The sequence below is a fragment of the Hakea prostrata genome, chromosome 10 (assembly GCF_041222555.1).
Source record: "Hakea prostrata isolate BN-2017 chromosome 10, UWA_Hpros_2, whole genome shotgun sequence".
NCBI lineage: Eukaryota > Viridiplantae > Streptophyta > Magnoliopsida > Proteales > Proteaceae > Hakea > Hakea prostrata.
This window is the reverse complement of record NC_142609.1, coordinates 44,133,681-44,151,706: the sequence shown is the minus strand read 5'-3', so window position 1 is coordinate 44,151,706 and position 18,026 is coordinate 44,133,681. Positions and strand designations below refer to the sequence as shown.

The 18,026-nt window shown below is 34.7% G+C and overlaps 2 protein-coding genes, 1 long non-coding RNA gene and 1 pseudogene across 4 annotated transcripts; 2 read left to right on the top strand and 2 right to left on the bottom strand.

Annotated features, from left to right (window-relative positions):
• Positions 1-714: 714 nt before the first annotated feature.
• LOC149003293 (DEAD-box ATP-dependent RNA helicase 53, mitochondrial-like) lies at positions 715-3,394 on the bottom strand (annotated as a pseudogene). The gene is made up of 4 exons (XR_016170365.1): positions 2,937-3,394; positions 2,538-2,636; positions 2,178-2,403; positions 715-1,093 (listed from the first exon to the last, which is right to left on the bottom strand). The product of XR_016170365.1 is annotated as a DEAD-box ATP-dependent RNA helicase 53, mitochondrial-like (transcript).
• Positions 3,395-3,544: 150 nt separating this feature from the next.
• LOC149003292 (uncharacterized) lies at positions 3,545-5,669 on the bottom strand. Its single transcript, XR_016170366.1, has 4 exons — positions 5,540-5,669; positions 5,364-5,456; positions 4,605-5,267; positions 3,545-4,392 (listed from the first exon to the last, which is right to left on the bottom strand). It is a non-coding gene; the product is annotated as an uncharacterized LOC149003292 (long non-coding RNA).
• A 3,265-nt stretch (positions 5,670-8,934) lies between these two features.
• On the top strand, positions 8,935-9,273 carry LOC149003291 (polygalacturonase-1 non-catalytic subunit beta-like). The gene has a single exon (XM_089138817.1). It carries the CDS (start codon positions 8,935-8,937, stop codon positions 9,271-9,273), a length of 339 nt encoding a protein of 112 aa, XP_088994943.1.
• Positions 9,274-11,158: 1,885 nt separating this feature from the next.
• On the top strand, positions 11,159-15,351 carry LOC149003290 (putative F-box/LRR-repeat protein At3g42770). The gene is given in 6 exon segments (XM_089138497.1): positions 11,159-12,018; positions 12,579-12,733; positions 12,851-12,991; positions 12,994-13,796; positions 13,883-14,032; positions 14,142-15,351. Coding segments are annotated over 4 exon segments (1,386 nt in total). The 5' UTR covers positions 11,159-12,018; positions 12,579-12,733; positions 12,851-12,879; the 3' UTR covers positions 14,463-15,351.
• The last annotated feature ends 2,675 nt before the right edge of the window (positions 15,352-18,026 follow it).

The window sequence follows — 18,026 nt, the reverse complement described above, 5'->3', positions numbered from 1 at the left end:
CTCAAAAGGGTATTTGAGTAATTAAAGCTGTAAATTTGAAATGAGGTGTTAGGGGTATTTATGTAATTTAATATTAAGAGGATATTTGAGTAATTACACTTTCATATATGAATTGAAGGTAAAATGCTCATTATACCATATGGAAAGTAGTATGGACATTTCACACTTGGCTTAATAGAATTTTAGATGGAAAGTCATGAGCGTGGAAACTGTAACTTTGTAATTTAGGGCAGTAAAGCGTGCAACCTAGAATTTAGGCCTCACTAAAGCGTACAATCTGTAATTTGCTCAAATACTTATTTAGATGAAAATCTAAAAACTTTAAAGTAGCATTTTATTTTATTTTTTTTCGTCCAAAATAGCATTTTATATTCTATCAACATCTGCCTTTTCTAGGTTCCACAACTACAAAATGTTTCAAATGTTCTAAAAATTCTTTTAGCAAAGGAAAGAAACACAAAATAATCCAATTATATCTTTAACTACCACTAATATCTACCCACAGATGGAATTACTGTAAAACATATCATTGAAATATCGTCGTTTTCGGATGATGGCAAAGTGGAAAACCAACGACTTTTGCACAATATCGCCAATAATTCTGCAAAAAAATTAAATGCAAGCTCTCGACTCTCTCACGCTTGCGCTGCAAAAACAAAATTGCGACCTCACGACGGTTTTTGGCTTCGACTGGAAAAATAGTTTTGGCGACAGTTTGAGAAAAATCGCATTATCGGGATAAATGGCGAGGCGATATCTCATATATGTCGGTTTCGGTTGGGATTTCGTTTCGCCCCATGCCGATATCACCGAAATTCAGCGATATTGTGTTCCATGCATGTTACTACAACAAAGGGAGAGGAAAGAAAAATATTAATATTTTTACAAAAGTTGCTTTGAAAATGACTGATGTTTCTTGTTATATCAACATATTCCTGTAGGGGCTAATGTCAATGCTAAGTGCCTCCACAAACTTGGATATCAATTGCATCAAGTTCATACTCTCTGGCTTTGGCTTGACAAATCAGCTTTCTCATTCACTTCTGCATCAATTCAAGTTTCTAGAAAAGCAAATTGGATTCATTTTCCATACCTGAAACACACAAATTTCGACATGCTTAAAAAAAGTTTGTTACCATGCAAAAATAAGATAAAGAAAAAGCAAACCTCAAACATGCATCAAGTCATAAGTTAGTGACAGATTGCCAGGAGAAAGCTTTTAACTGGTCTATACTATGTCTGTAATTAGCAGAATCCAACTTTTTCATCATATGTATATATGTATTACCCAATTTTTATGAAGAGAAAATGTTGAACAAATTGAAAAGCCTACTACAAGGCATTTACAGCATGATTTGTTTAAACGTGAGCAAGATTTGGGTAAGATTTAAACTTGGATGTAAACCCATTTTCCCCAAATGTTTCGAGCCTACTAGAGCTCTAAATAGTACTGACACAGTTTGAGGAACAGTTGAGCAGGGTGTTAGCTAGGTTGTACACTTGTACTAGCAAACACTGACTTTGTGTAACACTAAAAGTTTTTCTTCATTCCTGATGCATATTTAAATTGTTTTCATTGAATTTTGAGCAATATTAATACCATATTAGGTGCAGGGTACTAGGGTAGGCTATATTTGAGTCTGGAAACAGTTCAATGTGAAAGCAGCTAAGGGTCCATACATTAAAACATTCCTCAGATCCTGCAGTGGCAGCTACTGCACTGGGAATGCTACATTCCCTTCTTCTTCTTATCCTTTTTTGTTATTATTTCATATGTAAAAAGACACGAATAAGAAGCTAAAAAACAAAAAAGAAGTTCCATTTATCATACTTTTATCTTCCTTATTGTCTTGATCCAAGTTGCAATGGATCTCCACTGGTTTCTCCAGTTCAAGGTTGACTTTTGCATTAACAATGTACACTACCAACCTAATATATGAAACCAAATCACCATTTTGAGTGTGTTCTTTTCCTTTTCAGAATCTAAAGGGTCTAATATATTTGGAAATGCTTAATGAGGGTTTGCATAAAATCTTGCTGTGATGATCTCACACTAGCTTTACTCAACATGATAATCCGACAAAATTGATGGAATGAATGCCATAATGTTAGCATGATAATCAAGATATTACCTTAGCACTGACAAAATCAAAATGAGGGAGTGATAAACCTCTTACCAGATCAACATTAGGTATATCAAGCCCACGAGCAGCAACATCTGTAGCAACTAAGATATTAAAGTGCCCATCCCAGAAGCCTGAAAGTGTCCTTTCCCTCTGATTCTGTGATATATCCCCATGCAAAGCCTCACATCTAAAAACTATGCCCCATAGCATATGCCAACTTATCAGCATCCCGTTTGGTTTGGGTGAAAACAATAAATTTGCCTCCTTTGGCATGTTCCTAACAAGGAACGATGGCCTGCAATTAAGGGAAAGGACGGATGTCAATTGAGATACTACGAGCAACTAGTAAATTAGTGCAAGCTGATTCAAGAAAATAAGTGAAATGCACAGAAAAAATTTCTGGAATGATACCGTTACTAGAGGACCAATAATTGATGCCTTCCCATACATGTCTGCTGCTATTGACTATAGAGTAATCCCTTCTGCCAGCTTTCAATCAGAATCCCCAACCTGCTTAATAATACCAATTAGTTTTCAATCATGAAAAGTTTGGCAGTATAACAAAATTCATCTAAAAAGGTTTCTTGAATTCTTTTTCCAACTTGTCGCTCCTCAGTAAGGAATTAGATTTTACTAATCAAATGTTGCTGTGACAAGTAGTTGATATTTTAAGATACAATAACATCAAGAAGAGTGTGCTTCTTATCATTATATTAAGACACTAAAACACCTAGGAACTGATGATGATCATCAATAATTGATTAACTGAACATATAACGGATGCAAAGGAATGTGCACTCACAACTTCACAAGATCAATAGTTAATGGATTGTTCAGGTACTACAGTGTGAGCCTTCTTATCCAGCTAGGCATTGTAGCAGAGAACATCATGCTTTGACGCTCATGGGGTAACTTCTCTAATATTATTTCAACATCTTCATCAAATCCCATAGCAAGCATCTGATCTGCCTCATCAAGAACAACAAACTGAACCTCCTACAATACCAAGGCACCGCTTTAGCAGATCAGTCATGCGACCAGGTTTACCAACAATTATATCAACTCCATAGTTAAGAGTTCTCATTTTATGTGAAATTGGCACACCTCCGTAAACACAGTGTATCCAAGTTTGGTGCAGATTCATGAAATTCCTTCTCAACTTGCCGTGCAAGTTCTCTTGTTGGAGCCAATACTATGGCTAAAGGATTTCTTCCCTGGCTGCACAAATTATGGGAAACTTTTGAGGGAGGGAGGGTGACAGTAGGACATTACGTACTATATCAAACAGCTGATTCCAGGGCAACTAGCAATTATTAAATAACTAATTCTACTCAGCACCATTAAGTCTTCCCTGTTCCAATTCTACCATGTGGAGCCCCTGCATAGCTGGTTCCAACACAGCCCTCTGAACAAAGAAGACAAAAAAATAAACATTAACTTGCAATTGTATCTGCTTTAAGATTGGATGGATTCACTTCTTACTTCAATTTCAACAACTCTTCCCCTGCAATTTAACACACATCAAATCTGACTAAAATTGGGTTGTGGCTCCATTACCTCAATTCTACCACTCAAACACCAAGGGATTATCAGGATAGTCCAACAACTGTCATTTTCTTTTTTAGGATGACAATTTTATTAACATAAAAAAGAAAGGCTACAAACTCTAAATGTAAATGTACAACGATAACAACCTATGTGATTTACTAAGGCCTAATCACAAGTTCTATCAAAACACCACTGCTTTGGCTAATGCATCAACTAAATACTGTGTCAATCTTAACTTCTAGGAGAAGAGATATACCATGCTGAAGAAAGGGACTTGCTCCTCCCTAAAAGAAGCAAATAGCATCAAGGACCACCAAACACAGATCTCAGCAACTTAATGGCTAGAGCTGTGTCATCCTCAGCCATCAATCCCACCATCCCAAGGAATGAAGTTTGCAGGCCATGATGACAGCCTCAAGTTCTGCAGTAATGGAATCACATGCATTAAGAGGTCCAAAGAAAAGTGTGAGTATGTGGCCAACGTGGGCTAGACTCTCGAAAATCCCCAATAAATTGATACCTATTGACTAGAGTACTGTCAGAACTACCAACATATTCCCGCTTCATGACAGTTGAAGGAGAACCAACTACTCATGGTAAACTTGGGTATTTCTCCATTCAAATCACTAAATTACCAAACTAAAAACAAATATACCTGAAATTTGGCTGCTTCTGCTTTCTATAAAGCCTTCAACATCTTCATCTCTTTCTCTTTAGCCTGACATGTTAACATTAAATGGTCACTCAACAAGAACGAAACAAGGTACATGAAGTTCATCGTAGGAATAAAACTATTATCTATCACAGAATCCATGAAACCCATAAAATAAGGTCCATCACAGATAGAAGATATTAAAAATGACAATTATGGTTCAAGAAAACCATCAAGAAATTGTTTTATAGTGTTTATGATTTAAATCGATAATATACCTATGGCTCAATAGAATCTAGAGGTTGTGTAGACTATGTAGATTGTGTAGACTTTATTGACCTGAAATAATGTCCCATGATTCGTAGCTCATACTCAAATGTAGACATTTTTTCCTTTTGCCTTGCTATTTTTTCATATTGCTCATTTATTTTTTCATCTTGCTCTGCTACTTTGTGCTTCCATTGAGATATCTCATCTCCTTATTTCGGCACAATATCTTTCAAATTCTCATTTTCTGATCTTAAGTCTTCAAATTGAGATGCATTACATTCCTCACACATAACCTCTTTGCCCCCACAATCTTTTAGCAATTACTCCAGCACCCCACAAGCGTGCTTTCCCGCAAGCATAGGATTTAGCAACTTCTTTAGCAGCAGTTTCAAAGATTTCTTCCCGCACCTCAATGCTTTGTTGGTTTTCTTCACTTTGCTGATTCAATTCATCTTGAACTTTCTCCCGCAAGTAATATAAAACAATAACAATGAAAGTGATGGGAGTTTAAGAGAAAGATTTTATCACCACTATTAGATACATAAGTTAGAATGCAAACCATAAAATTCTTCGATATGGGATCAATATATCTTCCAGTCTTCTTTGAGTTATGTGTGATGTCAAACATGTCAATGCGAGTAGGAGATAAACATTCTGGATGCTCATTTTTCCTAATAAAAAAATAAGTCAAATATAAATAAATATGAATCTATAAAAAATAAATGATTAATATTAAACAACTATAAATTTAAAACATATACACGTACCTTCCTTTCACGTATCACTGCAAAAGTTGTATTCCCCGTCGTATGACGCATAATTTGCTTAGACTTGTTATTAGAATTCTCCAAGGAGATTTCCTACATTGAAATTTTTATGCGATTAAAACAAGTAAAGAACTTCTAAACTTTACATTCAATACAATGAAAAATATAATTCTTACTTGATGATTTTCATCACCCACTCCATATTCCTCTCATTCTTTCTTTTCTGCTTTTTCTCCTTCTTCTTCTTCTTCTTCTTCTTCTTCTTTTTTTCTTTCTTTTCTTCCCTTTTATTTCCCTGCTCTTTGTTGTTTCTGTTTTTCTGCCAGAAACAAAGTACACAGAGAGAGGAGGAGGGAGTTTAGGGGGCATCGGGGGGCTGGGGAGTTGACATCTTCAGATTTCAAGTTCCAGTTTAATGCCATCACATTTTAATAAAACTTTACAGGAATCATAATGACAAAACCCAAGATCAATGTGTTGTCACTGAACTGTATTTGAATATGAAATCAAATGAATCCCAAGATACCATGTTTAGCTACAAGGGAAAGAAAAATGTGGAGTTATCACTAAGTAACAAACAACCAACAGGAAATCAAATACAGAAGGCTCCAGCTGTGCAGTTGGTTTCTGCTCATGAACCGATAAAAAGGTGTAGGCAAAGAGCCAAAACAAACTTATAAGAATTCAGGAATAGAATATCAATAGCAATGAATCATGATATCCACATTACAATGAATCAAATAAACACTGATTACATCCATCAATGTGCTTCAGTAGATTTTCACTGCTCAAAATTTTTTTCAAGTCTAGATCCAGCAAGTTTGTTCAGATATGGATGTCTAGATACGGATACACCAACGTCGTATCTGATTACAATAGGATTATTTTGTAATATATCCTATTCATAACATTCAGTCACCTAACAATAGTAATTTTATAAAATTGATGATTTAAGGTCCATTGTAATGGCATTTAACATAATGAGGGTATTTATTGAGAAAAATTTTACATGATCATCAAAGAGGCATAGACAGCAATGAAATTTGTAGGTAATGAGGATCAAAAGATAGAAAACAACCACTAGATATCTGTAAACGTTTTTGAATTCGGACATGCCTATTCATATCCATAAGGTTATTTCAATGGAATAGCTACACAAACCAAATATGGGTATAGCAACAATCAGCCTATATCTGGTCCATTTATAACCTTAGATAGTTGTTATTGCGATAAACTATTACGATATAAATCATGCAGTGGAGCAGAACCCTATGGAGATAAGTCTGTGGATACCTTGGAGACCTACAAGCGTGAGCGACCAGAGGCAGCAAGAGACAGCGTTACCGAGGGACAGCGAAATGCGGCGACCAGAGGCAGAGATAGCACGAGCCACAGGGAGAGAGCGAGAGCGTGAGGAGGGAGAGATGCGATAGAAAGAGCACCGCTCGGAAAACAAAGGGAGAGAAAACAATTTGGGCGCGGATTTAGGGTTTTTTGGGCGACACTTAATACCAAACGTCGGTGAACACCGTATTTAGCGACGGTTTAATGGAAACCGTCGAGGAAGTTTTCATTTGGCGACGGGAAATGGTGTGAACCGTCGCCGAATCTCTTACTCGGCTAAACTTTCATTTTACAAAACCGTCGGGGGAATGCCGATAATGGCAACGCTTTCAAGAGCGTTGCCAAAAATTAAATTTTTTGAAGGGTTTGTTTGGTTACATGAATTCAGATATTCCAAATATTTGAATTCATGAATCTGTGAATTATACTCATTTAGTTGTAAAAATCTCTAGATTCATTTACCAAAAAAAAAAAACTCTAGATTCATGAAATTTAGATATTCATTTTTTTACACTAAAAACGTGAATCTGTAGATTTATGGGTAAGGGGTGAAATCCAGATATTTCAAAAAAACTATATGTTCGCACATTCACAAAAATCACGTCGATCAAATAATTTTTTATGATGAATTCACAAATTTCATTCTACAACCAAACATCTAATTTTATAAATTATAACTCCATAGATTTGAAATCTCTAGACTCATGTAACCAAACAGGCCCTAATGATATTATATTTGACGAATTGTAATCCGTCGATGAATATACTTTATTTAGTGACAGTTTTTTATAAAGGAATTTTTATTTACCTACATTTTCTTATAATGGTGGGAAAAAGCCTATATGGCGACAGTTATAAAAAGAACCGTCGCCAAAAATGAAAATTTTTTTGTAATGCACCGGCGGGTAGAAAGGCAAGCGATCTATGTTCTAATAATGAGATTGAAGATGAACCACCACCGCCATTTTTCATTCCATCGTACCGTAGAGGCTCTACCAATGTTAGGGGATGGGATTCATTTTTCCACCACCAGATGATTCCTTTTTCTGAATTTTCTGCACTTAGGCTTATACCTCTTGCTGGTGGTGGACAACCAATTTTACCTTTCACGATCAAATTCCTCTTCTTACATTTAAGTAGTTGAAGATCTTGAATCTTGATCTAGAATGATTCAAGGTGAGAAAATTTATTAGCTTGGATACTCCGAATTTGTTCTTCATCAGAAATGAAGAATGGGGAAGTAAGTCTAGGTTTCTTTCTGTGATTATTCTTCTCCTTCCTCTCGCATGGCCACGCCTTTCTATCTCTTATCTTCACTCTCTCTCTCTCTCTCTCTCATCCGCAAACCACCGTCTGTTCAAAATATTTGTAACAAATTTATCATATTATCAAAAAAATAACATCAACATTCCAATTTTTACTACTGTGCTTCTGTCAAAAAAAAAAATCAATTGAAATGACATTTTAATCTCGATGACCATAAAAGCAAATAGCTTTTGATAATAGAGAAAAAAGAAATTATAACTTAATCACACACAAAAACGCTTATAGCATAAGTTCTACATTGCAAAAATCTTCACATTACTAGTTCATATGGTCAAAGTCTCCAAATTCTAGATCTTCTCTAGTGACGTTTAATCACTTAAAGTCAATGCATTACCATCTATGATGCGTTTGAGGAGCATTTTACTCAAAATTTTGAAAATCATTCAACCTCTTCTACTTCTATCGTGAGTGCATCACATCAAAACAAATGGCAATCTAATGCTTTCTAGCTGGCTTATTTAACTGCAAAATCTGAACTTTAAAATCCCCAAGGGTTCAATTAGCAAAGATAAATGCCTCATTATATGAGGTTAAGAGTTCAAATATCTTTGAAGCTAAGGGCGAAGCCCTAAATATATAAAATAGTTACCCCTTGAGTTAAAAAAATATGAAATTCAAAATGGAGGTCTTTTTTTTTTTTTTTTTTTTTTTTCAAAATGGAAGTCAATACTAACCATTGTATGAAACTTATAGAGGAAAACAAATTGACTACTCACTTGCATTCATTTTGTAGGCATGCTAATTTGCTTGTTCTGAAAATGCATTGGTGAGAAAACTAGACGACATAAGCTTGCCACCAATAGCCCATTGGAATGTTGACAAGGTTAGATATGATGACCTCCCAAATAGAACACCCCCATTACTTAGCAATCAAAGAGGTTTGCTGTTTTTCCGAGAATCGATGATAAAAGCTAGTGGTTCCATGTCTACTCTTGATATAAGAGACCCATTGTCGTATAAATCATTCTTGCAACAACCTCTAGCATCAAAAATCCCATTTTCAATTGCCAAGATTGACAAGTTGAAGAAGCTTTTTTATGTTATAGATGAATCAAGCATGGATGAGTACGATCAACAAACCGTCAAGATATGTGATAAAAGCCTGATTCAAGGTAAGGAGAGCACCTATATGACTTATGCAGAGGATCTCATTGATCTTGTTGTCGATAAATTACAGCACCATGTACAATTATGGAGTACAAAAGATGTCAAAGGATCATATGGTAATGTTACAATTTGAGATGTGAAACTAATCTATGGAAATCTCTCTATGCCACTCAGTCATATGTCACACTCTTTTGTTCCTATTTCAAATCTACTATTGTTATGTCTTAAAAAAAATAAAAAAATAAAAAAAATTTGTAGTTGATAAACATGCTTAAAAGAAAGTAAATCATGTCATCATGGTTTGCCATTATGATACATCAACTTGGAATTCAAACCATGTTGCTTTTAAGCTGTTACGTTTTGGCCCAGGAGCAACTGAAGTTTGTCATTGGATAGATGATAATGGAATGGTGTGGACAAAGTCTCAAAGTTGAGTTGCATTTGAAGATTTCATCACCTAATTCTTCTCTTTTTTGTGTTACATGTTACTGCTTGTGTTATTTGAAGGATAATCAAGTTTTCTTTTTCTTTGGTAGAAAATTGGCATTGCTATTGATTTTAATTCGTAAAAACTAGGGGCAAACTCTTAAACAGACCCGATCAACCCAACCTACTGACACCCATACGCATGAGTACGTTACTATGCATTGAAGAGATGACTCTCCGTATTGGGCTCTATAAACATAGACCCAAGATTAATCAAGGTGAGTATAAATTAACCAATAACTCACTTATAGAAAAAAGAAAAAACTGTACTGTCAAAATAAAAATCCTTTGCAACATGATAATGATAAACCAAGGAAAATCATATAGTTTGTAATGGAATTTAAAATTACAAAATATATATATTTTAGGCATTTGACTATGCAATGTACTTATAATGACTTTAGCCGGGGAGAAAAAAATATTTTTATTTTATTGGGCAGGTAAGATTTTCAATATCATCCACTAAAATTTAATTTGATGTCTCATTAATCATATTTTTACTAAAAGAAAGATTATTAGGGCCTTACATATAATCAAAACTTTTTTATATGTTTTTTTTTTAATATCAAGATGTTAATGTGTTGGAAAAAAAAAATCTGAAGATCATTCTTAGACTCACTCAAATGGAAGACCATTTCTGCATTGGGAAAGGTTTCATCTACGGAAACAAAGTAACAAACTTCTTTTTCATTGGACAAAGAAAATATTTTGGATACGCTTCATCTAAAATTATGATTTGCATTGCATTGGCTTTTTTTGAGTATAACTAAAAAATAAATTGAATTAAAAATATCAGTTTAATTTAGTGGACTTTGAGTTTAAAGCCTAGTGGTGTTGACTTTTCTTTTGGCCAAAATTTTCATTTTTTGTTGTATATTAATCAAGTTGAAAATTTATTTATCAAATACAAATGCTCAAGTAATGGAATGACACTTCTAGTATAATAGATGGTCTCAACCAATATACACGATAATTTTGTTAACTTCGAATCATAGTTTAAAATCTTGGTTTTTGTGCATTTTACGGCTTTGATTTTTGAAATCACTCTTGGTAAAACCTAGAATCAAACCAATTTTTATGCATTTGTACATAAGAACACTTGTCAATAGAAATAGATCAGTAACAAACTCTAAATCGAATCGACTAAAGGCATTATATATAATGTTAACTAATACATGAGGAAATAAATATAACTACAATAATAGTAGAATACTTTAGAAGCTATACACTCCAAACAAAACCATCATCAACTAATATATATTTGATTTAAGCAATTTCAACTAATCCTCAAAAATTATGAAATGGTTAAATTCTCAATTTTTTAAACAACACTTAAAAAAATTGTGTGAAGGAGTTTTTTTTTCCTTGTTATGTCACCATTTGGTAAGAGAGTATGTCACTCTATGAAAGACAAAAATCCACCATTGTTGCCATCTTAGATGATCTTATTGACTTTCATTAATTTAAATATTTTGTTTATCATCAAAAGCCATGTGGGTAGGCTTCACCACACTTGCTGAAAACCTCAACGATTCCAACAGTGAAATACATTTATAACATCACATAGCTGATCTTCCAATGAAAAATGAAGATCTAAGATCCACTTCTCTTCAATTTAAAAAAAATTAGAAATTAAGTTTTGGGTTCCATGGCATCCAGTAAAGATTCCGGTTTCATATTGTGTTCAGGATCCTGGGTTCATGTTACTTCGATTCTTTTCTGTAATTTTATAACTAAATTAGTCAGCTTTTTCAGCACAATGTTTCTTTCTTTTTTCTGTTCGTGTGTGATAATTTGAGCACACTGTTCAGTTTCTGTATATATTTATTCGAGTCTCTTTCTTTTAATCTGTGTTCGAGGTTGCTCGTGGCTTCCGTACAGAGCCAACCCACAGAGAGTAGTTTGGAAGCGAAGATAACCCATCGGCTACAGTGTTTGATACTGTGTCTGAGAGGGACTGAGAGCCGTGAGGGTTGTGTTTGATACTTCTCATGATAGGGAGCTTTTTCGTTCGAATGTCTTCCATGTGACCCAGCATGTTACAAGTCTGCAACTGCTTTGGATTCGAAAGGGTCAAAAGATTTGAGATTCATAGAGTCAGAAAGCATCTGAATCACAAAAAACTCTGACCCATCTCCTACTTTCCCTTTCCCCTTCGATTCAGTTCTTCAAACAAATCAAACCCTTTAACTGAAGTCACCCATGTCCTGTTTCTCTTTTCCTTTCGATTTAGTTCGTCAAACAAATCAAACCCTTTAACCCAAGTCTCACCCCCTTTCCTGGTAAATGAGAAGAAGAGACCAGAGGCATCGGGCAGTCGGTTGGGGTTGGTGAACAACTGGGTCAGTGGGAGAAACGGCAACAACAAATTTGAAGCAAAGCTAGATTTCAGGTACGTTTAGGTCTAGCTGTAATCTTCTTCTTTGTTCGGGGGATTTCGGATTTGGATTCATCAACACATGAGGTTTTGGTTAACTGACTGTATTCTTCATCGGTTCTTATCAATCTTTCGTCGGAGGAAGTGATTGAAATTATCTTTTCCCTGTTTTTTTTTGGGGTCAAGAGAAGGTGGAGTAACCGTTCCACCAAGCTATTTCATTTGACTTTTACAAATTTGATCTAGCACTCAGAAAATGTACAGTATAAAGTTCTATAACCGGATTGCTGTCACTTTGTATTTATCTCTGGTTTGAATTGTTGAGAGTTTTTAAATTTAGGTGTAGCCCAATACTTGGTTTATTTTCAACAGTGATATCTTTTCTTCTTAACTATTGGAAGATCTGAATATAGTGATGAAATATGGAAAACTCTCTGCCTTTTGGCTAATTATGAACAAGATGTTGATTTTTTTTCCCGTTTTTCTTTCCCCCCCCCCCCCTTCCTGCCTGCTCAGCTGGTTAATGGGATTTCTCACCGATACCATTGGAATTAATCCTTAATTGATCGTTTCAGGATAAGGGTAAGCAGTAAGTGAAATCATTTAGAGGGTAGCTCATTTGAAGCCATTGTCACCCCCTTAGGAAGTCATGGCAGCTCTGTCCAATGGATGCTAGGGTGGTTTCATCTTTGCTGAGGCATGAATGAGCACCAAATCTGCAAATTTTTAGGTAAACTTGCTCGCATGTCTGATGAAAAGTTTAATCTTCTCACCCCCCCCCCCTCTCTTCTTTCTCCCCTCTTTCAGAGTTGGTTAATTTTGTGTTTAAATGTTTTCTCTACAGCAGGGTGAAGGCTACTAGAAAAGACTTAAATCATGGAGAACAGAATTAGTGAAATGCCAGAGCAAATTCTTCATTCAATCTTATCGGTTTTGACACTAAAGGAGGCCACAGCTACTAGCATCCTTTCTAAAAGGTGGAAAGACCTGTCTCGTCTTTCATGGCATTTAACTCTATTCTCAACTTAGACGTTGAAAACATGATTGGATACAAGTATGGAAAAGAATTCTGGACTAAAGATAATCGAAGATGTGAATTTGTAAAATGGGCTGATAAAATCTTGCAGCTTCACCAGCTCCAAAAGGTTGATGTATTCAGGGTTCAATTTTACCTAGGCCAAGGGTCTTCTTGTCATCTCGATAAATGGATTGCTTATGCTTTGGAGAAGGGAGTCCAAGAGCTTGACCTTGACTTGGACATGTCTCTCAACTCTCTATTGGAAAATAATCTCTACAATTTTCCATGCTGGCTTTTTCGTCCAGATAGAGAGCCCCATATAAAGTATTTATCTCTGAATTCATGCATCCTGAGGCTTCCTCCTGATTTCAGAGCATTTAGCTCCCTTTTAGTTCTCAGATTAGAAAATGTACTATTGTCTGAAGAAGATATTCTGTACATCTTATCCAACTGTTTGCTCCTTGAATCCTTGACAATGAGAAACTGTCCTTCCATTGTTAATTTGCAAATTGATGGTCCATGCCCCAAGTTGAAAAATTTATGCATATCAGAGTGTCAGCGCTTGGAGAACATTGAGATTGTTGCTGTAGAGCTTCTCTCTTTTGAGTATATTGGAACCATGCCAAATTTGTCCTTCAAGTTTGTTCCACAGCTTTTATCAGCATGTATCTGCACCAGACAGGGAAATTTGTGTAGTGATATGACTTATCCTCTTGATAGACTTTCACAGGATGTCCCTTGTCTAGAGACTCTATTCTTGTCGTCAACAGTGAAGGTTTGTAGACATCGTAACATGTTGGACTCTGTAGAGGTTTCTTTCTAATTCATTCCTTATTATTGACTCTTTTATTGCTCTTTCAGGAAAATATGCTTCCGGCTAAGTTGTCAATGTTCATTAACCTAAAGAAATTGGTGTTGGTGGCTGGCCGTATGTCGAACAAAGGAAGCCTTATCCCTTCTGCTACCTCCTTTCTTAAGGCTTCTCCTTTTCTGCAGAAGTTCATGCTCCATGTGAGTTTTACCCAACTATTAGTGCGACTATGGCTCCTTTGAAATTGTAGTGAGCTACCGCTGAATCTTTTTTATAAGGAGATTAAGTTGTAATGCTTTTTCAATGCAGCTGGTGGCTGGAAATCCTTGCAAAGAAGTGATAACAGAAGTACAGCTTTGTTCATATCAGTTCTCCCATAACCAGCTCAAGGAAGTTCAGGTAAGTGGTTATAGAGGTTCTCTGGATGAAATTGAGCTGGTATCATATATTGTGAGGATCGCCATGGCGCTTGAAAAATTAACCATTGACCCTAAAGTCACTTGTTATGAAGGTGAAGGCAATTGGAGTTCCACTGATGTAAACAAGCTTTGGTCGAAGTGCATACGGGAAAATATTTGTAAATCCCTGTCCAAAGTAATCCCTCCCCATGTTCAGTTGATAGTTTTGTGAGCATCCAAGTGATGTTCTTATCAACAAATAGCAAGTAGCACCTTCTCGCTTTGCTTTCTAGGGTAGCATAACTTGGGGAGGCTTTCTTGTTCAGTAAATGAAGATGTAAATGATATGCTCTGTTTTGATGATCATTACCTTATCAGACTTCATGGAAGTGATAGAAACACATGGTAGCATATGTTCTTGCAAATTTTGCTTGTATCATCTCCATTTCAATCTTGTTCTTACTGTCTCTGCCCTGACATATTTGAAAGACACTTAAGAGGAGCAGTTGAAGATAGAAGATAATCTACACTGGATGGAGTCCCTTGGTGACCTACAGGCTGCTGTCTTCATTGATGAAGTCTTCTGACCTTAAAAGCCTTTGAGGGCTGTTTACATTTTCTCTCACAAAGCTTAGTTAGTTTTGGTAAACAAACTTTATTCATTACGTCCCGGAAAGATAGAGGGTTTCGGGTACACAGAAGTATGACAAATCTATCCTATAAGCATAGACAGGGTCATCTTGGCTAGAGAGTGAGAACAGGGTCAATCTCTCATAGAAATTATTGTTATGAAAGAGATGTTCAGTAAGGAACCCACTTCATGTAATGGGTGTTTCTTACACTTCATGCTTAGAAATCCAATTTTATAAAAATATAAGACATTAATATATGGTTTTCAACTATATGACACAATGTTAATTTTTTATGGGCAAGGTTGTGTCTTATATGACACAAGTGTTAATTCTTTAAGGGCAAGGCTGTGTCTTATTTGTTTTCAAATTCAGTCCATCAGTCTCATGTGGGCTTCAAGTTTGGTGGACAGGCCTTTGATATGATCATCTATTTTAGGTCAAATGCACAAATCCCCATTTGAAATCTTTTTTGTTGGTGTTTTCAAGGATTAAAATAGAACCTCCCAAGACTTATAAGTTGATCATGGCATCAAAATTCAGAATAAAAGTTTGGTGAATTTTATAAAAATAAATTATGAAATGAAAATAAGTTTGGTGTAAGATACACAATTGTTAAAATGGTTGAAACAAGGAAAAGAGGAAAAAGTTTAGCTGATATAAAAAAAAATGCAACCCAACTTGTACAAATGAAGTAATGAAATTCTCATCCTATGCAAAGGATCCCAAGTTATTATGATTTTGTTTTCTATTATTTGGAATGAAAATACAATTAGAATAGATGCCAAACAATTAAAATTATTAATTAATATGAAAGCCGCGAGCCCCCTTGCAAGTAGCTTGAGGATCCCAACTTTTTTGGAATGAAATAAAGAAAAAAATAAAAATTATTAATTAATCAAGAGCTTATTCTCTTTTGTGGCCCACTATGACAAGCATCTCCCTCCTAATATTGAATAAAAATTTATCTATTCCTTAGGATATTTAAATGACTTGTGAAAGTGTATATATTAGAGTGGTATAAGAACAGATTCATTTTTACCTAAAAAAATAAATAAATACATTAATAACATATCCATGATTGGATGATTGTGTTGATAACATCTTCATGGAATCTAAATCCATCATGGCTAAAAAAATTTTAAAACCATCCAATAAAAGCCAACTTAAAAGCTGCTTTATGGTTGAACACCTTCCAACCACTGATTTATGTAGTGGCGTTTGGTTGTGTGGTTTTACGGAGTTGAATTATAAATTTGATCTTTTATACCTTTTTGTTACTATTGTTAAATGATTCAGTATAATAAAAAATTCTGTAGAGTTATGAATTTTACCTATAAATTATAATTATTCATGGTTTGAGGTTAAATTCATGGATTCATCCAAATTTACCATAAGTAAAGAAAAATCTTGGCTCACATTGTCGTGATAATTTTCAAGATGAATCAGTTCTTAGGATCAAGGTAATCAAATAGGTAATTTTTGGGTTCAACCCTTAATTTGAACTTTTTTTTAGGTCATCCCTTGTTTTTCTAGGTCATCATCAACTAATTATAGTGACTAGGGCCCACAAGTCTCGAAATGGGGGGAAGGTGTGGTAAGGGTGAAGATTTGAATTCATGATTTTATTGGACTTACTAGCTTTGCATAAGAGGCTACAACATTGTGCTAAAAGCACATCAATATCACCTCTCTTGTCGCCCCTAATATTAATTCCTTAGCAAGAGAATAAAAGAAAAAAAAATAAAAAATCAATGTCACCCACATAGTTATCCAAATTATTGGATAGGTCTTCTATTACTAGCACGATTAGTCTTATTGAGTTTTTACTTATGTATTTTCAATATTACTCATACATCTTAAGTTTAAAAATATTATCTATGGTGCACTGTTCCCAAATTTCAAAAGGATTTACCATTAAGAGAGGAATAAGTTGAAAACGGTAGAAGAAGTTGAAAAAACGAATCAAGCATGGGTTTTTTATTTAAATATATTTTTATCTGTTCCTTATTAAATATTTAACTTATTTACATTGGCACTGAAGTGTGATTTTCTAATGACAGTAGGTGTCTTCGATTCATTTTCACCCTATAGGGAGTTTGATTGATAAATTGGATAACTTATGAAAGCACTAATTTTAAGAGATAACTCACGGTGGCAATAAAAAAATAAATTTTTTATATTTTGGAGTAAATACATTTTGAAGTCTAAAAACATGAATGACCTATTTGATAACTCATCAAATGTTTCTGTTTCGAGAAACACCAGAAACAATTCTAAGTGTTTTTAAAGTAAAAATATTTTTGTACACTTGATAAAACTTAATTCCAGAAGTAAAAAATTTGAAAAGTGTAATAAAATTTATAAAATTTTCCATTATTATGTTTATAGTGCCTGAAGTTTAGAAAATAGTAATAAAATTTAAGAAATTTGCCATCATTATGTTTAGAGTGCCAAATTTCATAAATATTCATTATAAAACTATATCACTTAAAGCTAACATGCACCCAATTTTGCTTCAAAAAACAGATCCAAAGAATTTAACAAGGTAATTTTTTTTTTCTTTTTTTTTTGGTTGCCAACCTTGGTTTCCAAGGCTTTGCACTAATCCGGTGTTCGACCGGGGTTGCACACCTGGCTGTGGTGGGTGAGTCTCCCAGTGGGGATTTTTTGCATCTACAAGGTTTTGATACCGGAACCTTGCTTAAACGGATCAAACTGCTTACCACTTGGACCAACCCCGTTGATAATTTTTTTAATAAATTTAAATTAATGTTGCAAAAAGCATACGAAACAAATATATTTTATCACAAATTTCCGCTAATTTTTCTACTATTTAAAGAAAAAACACGACCAACGGGGTTGGTCCAAGTGGTAAGCAGCTTGGTTCGCTTAAACAAAGTTCCGGTATTGAATCCTTATGGATGTAAAAAATCCCCGCTGAGAGACTCACCCACCACAGCCAGGTGTGCGACGCGGGTCGAACCATCGGTTTATAAACCGGGTTTGGCAAAAAAAAGAAAAAAAAAACAGAAAAAACACTAAAACTGTTTTTTTTTAAGGGTATATAATTTACACCATTAGTCCACTACCCAAAAAAAAAGGAAAAAGAAAAAAAAAAACTATTACGAAAAAAAAAATCATAATATCAAGAAATTAATTTAACT

Bases quoted from the DNA above. Each gene is read 5' to 3' on its own strand.
- LOC149003291 (XM_089138817.1), top strand. From the start codon at position 8,935: ATGATAAAAGCTAGTGGTTCCATGTCTACTCTTGATATAAGAGACCCA.